This window comes from Corylus avellana, chromosome 11 (assembly GCF_965113065.1).
Source record: "Corylus avellana chromosome 11, dhCorAvel1.hap1.2, whole genome shotgun sequence".
Classification (NCBI taxonomy): domain Eukaryota; kingdom Viridiplantae; phylum Streptophyta; class Magnoliopsida; order Fagales; family Betulaceae; genus Corylus; species Corylus avellana.
In genome coordinates, this window is record NC_142500.1 from 11,389,733 (window position 1) to 11,400,562 (window position 10,830).

Consider the following 10,830-nt stretch of genomic DNA (forward strand, 5'->3'; position numbering starts at 1 on the left):
GATAAGAAAGGAAAATGCAACTTCAAATCGTGGGTTTTTGGGCGTTTTAATTTGTTTGCACAATAAAGAAACCCACTTCGCCAATAGCTGTATCAGGCTTGGTTGAGTGGAGATTTTTTGTTTTATCAAATACCCAAAATGTAAAACTTAAAATTTGATTTCTGAAGTTATTGTTCTACTCTTTTTCTATTATTTAAAGCCTCTTTAATGGAAAGATTTTTTTTTTTTTTTGTTTATTGTTTCTCTCTAGGAATTTTGGAGCGTTAGCATTGGGAAAGTTATTGAAATCTCGATTGAATTTTCCTCACAAGTGTCCAATTAGGCAGATACGAATGGCAAATACCCACAATTGTATCCTAAATGGTGGCAACAGTGAGTCAAGAGGTGCCTTGATTGTTCTAGAAGGCTTGGATCGAAGTGGGAAGACCTCACAGTGTAGTAGACTACTTACATACTTGGAGGGACTGGGGCATTCAGCTGAATTATGGCGGTTTCCCGACAGAAGTACGAATGTTGGGCAAATGATATATATCTTCATACCTTTCCAACAAATCACAGTTAGATGATCACACTATCCATCTTCTCTTTAGTGCAAATCGTTGGGAGAAGAGGTTCGTTATGTTATTTTATGCAGCATGTTGTGTTCTGGTTTAATTGATGGATTTTGTATATAAGCTGAAATACCTTGTTTCTTCTAATAGTAGTTCTTTGCTTGTTCTATTTGTTTGTATAAGAAAAAAAAAATCTTGGTATTCATTGCAAACCTTAAATGCTTTCCTCCATTAACAACCTTAGGGTTCTTGAAGAAAAAGAGATATATGGTGTTGACAAAACCTGTTTGGAAACACTGTTCTACTTTGTTTCTTAAACGTACTTTTCCTAATTGCAATTTTTTTGTTATCACTCTGCATATATAAACAAATTAATTGAAGTATCATTTTCTTTAGCTTGAATGGATCATAGCTGTTGCACATGTACTTACAACTAAATAAATAAGATTGAATCACCTATGAGGCAGTAACAATTGTTGAATCAAAAGAGAAGGGAATGGGAGATGGATGCCTTTGCCTCATTCTTCACCTTGTTGTATATAGTAAGAATGAGAAGGGAAAGGGAAGACAAGTTTTGGTGGGTCCCTTTCGAAAGAGGGTTGTTTGGTGTTAAATCCTTCTACAGGGTCATAGGTTGTCATGATGGTTTTCGTTTCTCTTGAAAGAGTGTTTGGAGAACTAAGATTCTGTTGAGGGTAGCATTTTTTTTGTGGTCGGCGGCTCTAGGAAAGATCCTTACCATGGACAATCTCCAGAAGCGGCGCGTAATTGTGGGTGATAGGTATTGTATGTGCAAAAAGAATAGGGAGTCTGTGAACCATCTTCTTATTCATTGTGTGGTTGCTTGTGCCATTTGGAATGTTTTCTTCAATTAATTTAGGTTGTCTTGGGTTATGCCTAGAGGAGGAGTCGATTTGTATGCATGTTGGTGGACTGCCAGTAGCACTCAGAACGCTGCTGTGTCGAAGATGATGCATTCTTACCTTTTGTGGTATCTATGGAGGGAAAGAAACGATAGGAATTTTGAAGACCTCGAGAAGACTTTGGAGGAGATTAAGTCTTTATTTTTCAACACTTAGTATTTTTGGACAGCTGCATATGTCTCTCCTTTGGTGATTAGTTATCATGATTTTTTTGTTCTTCTTAACTCCACTAGCTAGATGACTTCTTTTATACACTTATTATGTACATGGGGTATTTTACGCTTTTAATAATATCTCGATTAGTTATCAATTATTTTTTGTTGAATCAAAGTGCCTCAGATAATTTGTGAACTTTGGTGATAAACTTTTCTGTATCTTATTTTTTATGTCTTTATTGTTTTGGCCAAGTGATAAAACTCATTCATTTTCTTATTTTCTTTCTTCTTTTTTTGAAGTGATAAGCTTTTCCGAGTTATTGCAAGCCCCGTAGCATTGGTGGGTGGCATGACACTTGTTGTTTAGCCTGTCTGCCATGGAGCTTGTAAGTATTAGACGTGCCATTTTAAGCTGGGGGGCATGTGGGAAATAGTTTTCTATAGTTGATTGGTGACTTAGGTTTAAATGATCATGATCTTGTGGCTTGAGTCATTGTCCAGAATGTGGACATGCAGGGGGTATTTGGTTAGAGAAGCTCTTGAAACTTGAAAATTAACCTGCATATCCAGGACTTGGTAGAACTGATATTATGCTAATCAAATATTGATAGATGGAATTCTATAGTTATACTCTGATTATTCTTGTAAGATCGATCTATTAATACTTTCGAGTTGGAAAAATTGAAACCATTTTGGTAGATAGAATTGATTTCATTGTACCTTCTAGAAAGAAAGAGGACTTGGGTTTTTATTTTTTTCTCTGAAACATTATGTATTGGGACAAAAAATTTAGGGACTTGTACTCAGAGTTACCTGTAATGCATGCGCAGATCATTGATGGAAACTTAACTGAAGACTGGAACCATCCTCATTGTTGACCGTTATTCTTATTCTGGGGTGGCTTTCTCGTCTGCCGAAGGATTGGACATTGAATGGTGTAAGATGAAGACATGGTTCCGACTGTTCTTGAGTGGAGCATGTGTTCGTCTTCTTTTTAAGAATGTGGTCTCTTGTTTTTTTTGCAGGCACCTGAGATTGGGTTGTTGGCTCCAGATCTGGTAGTTTACCTTGACATACAGCCAGAGGTATGTTGTAGTTGCCATTATGTTGATTGATATAAACTTATAGTTCAAGAAAGTAAACATCAACGGCTTCGGCCATATTATCAACCTGTTTTTCTTTGAGTTCTATAGGTAGCTTGCTTTCTTCAAACGTTGTTTGAGGCATGAAATATGTCCCTTCCTGAGAGCTAGTTTACTTTGTGTTGAAGGATTTCAACGTGTTCTTTTTTGTCTAATCTTTATTTTGGGACACCCATGCCCTTCTTGCAATATTGTGTTTCATAAATGCAGACAGATTCTGGGCTGTCAATAAAACCTCACCCCTATGAAGAAAAGCAAAAGAAGAAAAGGGGAGGGAAAAAAAAAGAAAAAGAAAAGCAAGGTGGATTATGTGCCCTTATATGCAAGGAATTCATGAACCCAAATCAACCAATTTCAATGATTCTATGAAATTGGATGACTATCCATGGGGCCCTGATACACACACATGCACACACGCACACACACACACACACTTAATTGCCCCTTGCATCCATAAATTCATACCCTTCTATAGTGTGAGCGCACACACGTATTCATGTACACAGACTTGCATACTTCTAGGACTGAAAAGCCTTTCCAAAATCTTCAGAAAGCTGCTGAGAGAGGAGGATATGGAGCTGAGAGATATGAGCAGCTCGAGTTCCAGAGGAAAGTTGCACAATGCTATCAGGCTCTCCATGGCCTCCTGGAAAGTAATTTTATGTTTCATCTGTGTGATATTTTGTGAATAGAGAAGCTGCATATTCTGGTTCATGGTTGTGATGCTCTCTGGTGGGAGGCACCTCTCCTGCCACTACTCAGAACAAAACCATTCATCAGTAGCCCAAAACTAAGATAGAGTTTTGTTGATTGATTTTCACTTTGCATTATATTTTTCCTTTCTTTAATCTATATTTTAAGGAATGCTAAAATATTGGGTTTTTGATGATGCTAAAATATTGGGTTTTAGATGATAATAGCACTTACTCCATCTAAGTTATGTTGTTCATTGATTCCCATCAGTTTTATTGGAGTTTTCTTCTTTAATTTATTTTTGTATTGATGAAAAAAAAAAAAAAAAAGGGTGAAGGAAGTTATGGCTGATATAAACATGTATTCCTATCTGATTGCAGATAATTGATGACGGCCAACCTATACAAGATATCGAGAAACACCTGCAAGAGATTGTATTGGATTGTGTCATGCCATGCCAGAAAGGCAAACCCCTTTCCTACCTTTGGTCAAGTTAATTCTTCCTTTCTTTCTTTTTGTGATTTTTTTCCCTTCATGTGTAAAGGGATTCTGCATATGTATCTCGCAGATTTGTTCAAGTAGTCTTTCAAAAAAAAAAAAAAATTATGACGAGAAACCTCTCTAAGGCATGACCATTTCGTGTACCCACTATTGTCAGGTAGTTTTTAAAATCCTGGTGGTGTTTTTAATCAGTTTCAAGCCTCGTGCGTCTTCTGACAAAGTGAGGTCTATGAATGTAATAGATGGGATAAATTACACCAACTCACATGAGGTTTACCTTTGATTTTCAGAAATGACACTCTTGCTCCATTGGATTGCTATTTTTACTATTTTTTTCCTCTGCATTTTCCTTGTTATATAACCAGTTGGGTTAGTTTAACCAAGATCTTGACTACTTAACCTTCATGAGGGAGGAGTGGTTGGGTCATGCGTCGCAAGGTCTATGCGACCTCCTGAGTGGTGGGTTGGGGATCCTTCACGACCACCTGGCGGGGAGGTCACGGGGCCTCCGCGATCTCCATGAAGGGTGGAGGTCGGTGAGGCACCATGATCCCCTCATCGCCTTATGACTAACGGTATGACTGTTATTTTTTTGAATGGAAGATGACGAAAGTAAAAATTTGATAAATGTGCAAAATTCATGTAGTAAAAATTATCAATTTTGAAAAAGTGCAAATCATGGTATTTAAATTTATATTTTTTTATTTTTTTTTTAAGTGTCGTGATAGCTGAAGCTTAGTGAATTGGGCATGGACCGTACGACTGCCTAAAGCTGTATTACACCTTGATCATGCTTGGAACACATCTACTTTGAATTTGGTTAATAGTTTTTAATTCAAATGGCTTGAACAAACTATGAAACTGCAACTTTCTTTCGGTTGATAAAAATATAGATGATTTAAGATTCATTATTATGTTACTGAATCGATTAGGTGTTAATTACTTAGATGATTTAAATTACTATATTTTTTTCATAATTTAGATACTCATGAGAATTGTGATTCTCTGGAATTTTGTAAAACCAAAAAAAAAAAAAAAACAGTAGATATTTTACAAATTTCTGGAAAGCCATAATAAAATAGTCTTAGGAAAAATGATTTTTCACAATTGGTTGTCTGAATTTCATGAAATTTTGGGCTACTCTCATAAGAAAAGGTTGTGGAATCCACCGGCTCTAGGCGGCCCTAAATACGAGGTCTACCTACTCGAGGCAAGTTGCTCGAATTGTATGTAATTTAGATAAATCTTAATCCTGAATTTAGATAATGACTAATAAGATTGTTCAATTATATCATTAAGATTGTTCGAAACAAGTGGGATTTGAGCAACCTCTCAACCTATTGCGACGGATCTTGTCACCATGTCCCTTATTAAAAGGCTTTAGTGTAAGTAGGGGTGGTGGCAATGAGAGATGCTACACACATTTACAAATGCATGTTAGAGAGTATGCATTTGAGAGTGTGAGTATGAGAGTGGGAGAGTGTATAGTATTCTTCGGAAGGCAATTTGTATTTGTATGTCGGGTTTGAGTCGTGTTGAGGTATTATAAGTATAAGACTGTATATGTGAACAATAACTTATCAGTTTGATCCATTTAATCAAACATGTTAAACCCCTCAATCCGAACATGTAATTTTGTGTTAGTTTATGTCAAGTATGCAGGTCGCGTAAAAAATTGACATATATATTCTCTATATGTGATGTGTTAAAGTCGACTCGTATTGATATATGTGTATAAGATTATATAAGTCAGCTTTAATTGAACCGATTTAATTTAATATGTCAAACGTTAATTTCGCCTTTAAGGTCATATTGGGCTATGAAAAATTATCATCCTAAGTGCAAGTATTGCGTTACTCACATACATGCACTATGCATACGTGAGCCTTTCCTCGAAGTGCCATTTGTTTACTTGGTAGAGATTGCGTCGAGTGAAGCGAGACAATAGAAAGACAGTGTAGCCTTGTGGGGCCGTTGGAAACCCACCAGTCAACACTCAACGCTCAACGGCATTGTTACCAGACCCAAATTGGTGACCCTGATTCACTTCATACCCAAAACCCGCATCACTCCGTCCCTCATTTCCTTCATTTTGATTCTTCTCAGAGTATTTTCAGTAGCTTTTTTGTTATTTTTTCTACATTTCAAGATCTAAACTATTTTTTATTTTTTGATGTCAAAATACATCCCAATAACTTTTTTTAATCATTCTCTATATCATTAAAATATTTATTTTTTTTAATTATATTATATATATGAGAGGAGAGATGAGAGAGAATTATGAGACATGACTCATAAGAGAAGAGAGAATCATTTTTATTTTATTTTAATAATCATAAGAATTGCAATAGTGAAACTCAAAATATTGAATTTCACTATAACAATCATAATGTTTAGGATTCATTTAAGGCATCCCACAGATTTTTGGGACATTCTTTAAACTTAGGGAATAGACGAGAAATGCTCATAGAGCCAACATTGATGGGAATCGCGTGGTCAGTCTCAGGAAACGACGCCGTAGTGTGCCCCGAATTGCATGTTCCCTTCATCTCCCTCTTTTATGTATTTGTATCATTTCTTCTTTTGATAAACAGACACGTAGCTATTCTTCATGGAATATGCATGTACACTCACGTCTATTTTATTTTGATTGTTTAATTGAGTTTTGTAGTTAACGTTTAATAATTATAATTTAAGCATATTTTCTTTTATCTTTGTTAAATCGTCAGTTTAATAATTTTATATAGTATTAATTTTGTCATACGATATGACAAGTTTTCATCCAAATTAATTGTTCCAAAAAAAAGCTCCTTCCGAATGCGAGTACTACCCATATATCCATATACACAGATCAGAAACCCATTCATACAGTGAAAAAGTACAGAAATTTGTGTATATATACTGCAGAAAAGTACAGCAAAGCAAACATATATATAGGTTTACATAACATATTATATATAGCCATGTTCTTGAAGTTGAGGGAATATATATATATAGAATAGGGCGGGTTTATGAGATAATATATATAAAAGACATGTTAGGTACATATTATTCTCTCAACCATCTTTTAACTATCTTTTTCACAAATTCATCATTAGATTTATGAACTCACGTGTAAGTCCCACAAATTCAATGAAAAATTCATCCGTTCTCTGTACGGAGATAATAAAAAAGATAATTGAGAGAGTGATATATATATATATGGTTAAGTAGCAATTGAGGATGAGAATAATGAGGCGAGGCGAAAGGAACTAGAATTTGGATGGTTTGGAAGAGGGAAGCCATTGGATGAAGCTTTGGAGGGTAGCAACGTCAGCCCTGTAGTGGGTTTGTGTATACTCCAACAAGTCGGACCATGTGAAATCCGGGTACATCCTTGGCCCTTCTCTGCAGACCAAATCTTGTGGGGGTCTCACCACTTTGTCCTCTTTTGGGCACACAAAGAAAACCAACGATCTCCTCTCCTTGTCTCTGTTCACCACTGCCCTGTGCAGGCAACTCTTGTATCTCCCATTGCATAACGCCTACATATCAAACAAAATTACATTAAAACCTGTGAAACATATTTCGTCACCGCCAACGACACCCCCGAACATTATCTAATTTTATCCTCGGGAAATCAATACCGTAACCGTCCTCTTTAAGTAGTATGAAATTATTCGCTTTGAATTTTAGCCCACAGTTTTGTTGCAAGTTAGGGTTTGAGACTATTCGAGCTGCTTGGATCACATTCTTATAATTAAGTACTGTTGTTGCACTAACCCTAAATTATCACAAAAATTATGGATTAATTATGTTGATGGCCCACAAGCGACGTCCAATTAGAAATAGTTATACTATTTGGAATCCAAACCGCTAAAAGTGAACAACTTTATGTCATAATTGCCTTTCACTAGTCATTTCAGAAAGTTAATTAATGTCTTAATCACGACAGAAATTAGTTATTAATGCTAATTCTACTTGTCCCCATTTCTATCTTTTCGCCTAATTCCGTACCTAAAACCTACGTTAATCCTGTTCTTTCCATTGATTGCGCCACTTCAAATTAACTCATTTTATAAAGGAAAATATAAGTGTTTTTCTGTATTCTTTTAATTTAGATAAATATTAATAATATCCACTTAGGTTAGGACTAAGAAAATATTGAGAGAACACTTATTATTATTCTAACAAATAATATTACTTAATGTAATAGAATTGGATGATATGATAATAAAAATTAATTTTTAATTTTTTTGTTATTTAAAAATTAATTTTTATTATCAAATTGTAATATTAATTAGAAGTAATAAAAAATAAAAATAAAAAAATAAAAAAGGTGGGGGTATAATTAAAATGGTAAAGAATGTACCATAAACGTATCGCCAATGTTGATGACAAGGGCATCGGGTCTGGGTCGGATAGCTTGCCATTTGTCATTTGCAAACACTTCAAGCCCTCCAACTTGGTCTTGATGAAGAATGGTCAACGAAGTCGGGTCGCAATGAGGACCCGTGCCGAGCGTGAGCCCCGAATTTTTGCAAGGGGGATAGTAATTGCACCTCATTATTGAGCTTCCATCTTCAAAATATTTCCGGTAGTGTAGGCGATCCACCCCCAAGCTCATTGCCAACAGCTCCATTATCACTAGAGACACTTCCTTCATCGCTTCAGAGTATCTTTGGTACACCCATCTATAAACAAAAACCAAATTATAAAAATAGCTTTCCCAAAAAATAAAATAAATTAGTCAGCGTTATTTATTTATTTATTTTTCTTATAGAATTTTTTTGCAAAGATTTAGGCATGGCATTTTTGTAAATATTTTTAAATTCGGACCAACGCCTTAATCTTTGCTTTTTTTTTTTTTTTTTTTGGTTCCCTAAAACAAATGGGAGTATTTTGAAAAAAGTTAACGGAGGAGTAATATTGCAAACAATTAAAAAATAGATACAATAAATTGAGAGAAATTGAACTTTAGACAGAACATTATAAAAGTGACGATAATTCAAAGGGTTAAGTTAAGATTGTCAAGATTTAAACTTAGAACATCTATAACTTAAGTGGATAAAGAAAGAATAAATTTAACCGTTTATTAGCGATTACAATTAGCTATTACTCACCCAGTTTGTTCAAAATCTTGTCCTAAGACAGACTTGAAATAGTTAAATACGATTGGTTGGGATTCAGTCCCACGGTACGCAAAGGAAAAAGTCTCCTTCCATGGCAACTTAGAGGAGTAGCGATCCGCATGGGCGCCCGAATACCCGGAGATGCACCCGGGTTTCCTGCAAAGTCTGAGCTTCCGGTTGAGGGGCATCTTGAAAATGGCGTCGAATTCATCATGCGCGGCGCGAATGAGACTCGCATCAACGCCATGGTTGGTGACCTGGAAGAATCCGTGGCTCAAGCAAGCTGCCCGCACAAGCTCAACAGCTCGAGCAGTTGCCACGCCGTCACCTCTTAGGACCCCACCCAGGTCCACGAGGGGCTCTTGAAGCTCCTCCTGAGCGTGAACCAAGTCCCCCTGAGGCCAGAAAAACTTGGCGGGCAAGTTTGGTTGCTTTTGAAGGAAAACCGGGTCGAAAACCAAAGCCCCGCCCGCGTTATCATGTTTAAGCTCGATGGATGGAGGGTAGAGAAGAGCAGGAGATGAGGTGGCGGTAGAGTCCAATAGGAGAGACATGTTCTTGAAGGCAGAGGCAGAGGCAGAGGAGAGGAGGGTATTTATAGAGGACAAAAATGAGGGGTAAAAGAGGGAGAGTAAGTAAAAAGATGGTGAGAAGGGAAAGGCCAAGGCCGTCCATTGGAGAGGTCGAAGAAGAAATTAAGGTTTGGATGACTGTTTAGGTGCCAACAACTGAGACGAGTGGTGGACGTCGTTTAACCCTTTTGGTCACTTTCTCCAATTAATTAAAATCACCATAAACCATATTTCTTTCATTTCTTTCCATCTTTCCTTCTATTGTCGTTTTTGTTCTACTAGATAAAACTTGCTAATTATAATTAATTCCAATTGGACCCCATGAATAAGACATATCTTTCTTCAAACTATTCTAATTCTGCGCGCGACATAATAAAACATTATTTCCACCTTAAATTAATTTTATTTTGGATATGAGGGGTTTTTATTTGCTTTCTTCAATAGATGAAATGTGTTTACTATGAATTTGGGGAGGAGAATATTCTTAATCTTTTTGTTTGATGTTCGTTTTCATAAGAATTATGATGGTTGTTGTATTGTACGCATTATGACGACGTGAGAGAATAACTTGTTTCAAAGGAGAAACATGAATTCCCGGTGCATTGTTCCTAAGATTATGTTTTGGGTTCAATTCCTGAAGGTTGCATGTTTGTGGTTCTCCGGCTAATATTATGTTTTGCTTGCTCATGTTGCCTAGGTTTCCCTGTGTAGGCCCTTTTTGGCTTTAAAGTCATATTGTTTTTAAGGAATTGTTTATGAATCTTTTTGGTACTCATTAAGTTTCTTCAATAAATTCATATTCATACCAAAAAAAAAAAAAACCTTATTTCGATGAACAACGTTTGTTTCAATGTAAAATGGTTTTAGCAAAAAAATATTTTTCGACTTTTAAAGTGTACAGAAATACACAAATATATATATTTTCACTCAATCATATTAAACTTTAAATTACGATAATGTTCAAACTTGGTCCTAGTAGGGTCCCTGCTAGGCTTCGGTTGGGTCCTAGTGGGATCCAAACTGGGCCTTGGTTGGGTCCTAGCGAGGTCCCGGGTCCCAGGTCCAGGTAGGTCCTGGTCGGGTCCCCCGGCAGGTCATGACAATGTCTCGATGGGGTCTAGGTAGTGTTCTGGCAGGTCCAAACGGTGTCTTGGTGGGTCCTGGCGGTGTCTCAATCAGGTC

The 10,830-nt window shown here is 36.4% G+C and overlaps 1 protein-coding gene and 1 pseudogene across 2 annotated transcripts; one reads left to right on the top strand and one right to left on the bottom strand.

The window, feature by feature from the left end:
* The first annotated feature begins 234 nt into the window (after positions 1–234).
* Positions 235–4,274, top strand: LOC132166298 (thymidylate kinase-like; annotated as a pseudogene). Its single transcript, XR_015909476.1, has 5 exons — positions 235–611; positions 2,460–2,569; positions 2,653–2,714; positions 3,322–3,424; positions 3,845–4,274. The product of XR_015909476.1 is annotated as a thymidylate kinase-like (transcript).
* A 2,680-nt stretch (positions 4,275–6,954) lies between these two features.
* On the bottom strand, positions 6,955–9,630 carry LOC132166342 (gibberellin 20 oxidase 1-B). The gene is made up of 3 exons (XM_059577144.2): positions 9,068–9,630; positions 8,317–8,638; positions 6,955–7,489 (listed from the first exon to the last, which is right to left on the bottom strand). Exons 1-3 carry the CDS (start codon positions 9,628–9,630, stop codon positions 7,217–7,219), a joined length of 1,158 nt encoding a protein of 385 aa, XP_059433127.2. The 3' UTR covers positions 6,955–7,216.
* Positions 9,631–10,830: the final 1,200 nt, after the last annotated feature.

Bases quoted from the DNA above. Each gene is read 5' to 3' on its own strand.
- LOC132166342 (XM_059577144.2), bottom strand. From the start codon at position 9,630: ATGTCTCTCCTATTGGACTCTACCGCCACCTCATCTCCTGCTCTTCTC. The intron at 8,639-9,067 runs GTGAGTAATAGC...TTTTGTTTATAG, and splicing joins CAAGATTTTGAACAAACTGG to ATGGGTGTACCAAAGATACT. The intron at 7,490-8,316 runs GTACATTCTTTA...TTTGATATGTAG, and splicing joins ACATTGGCGATACGTTTATG to GCGTTATGCAATGGGAGATA.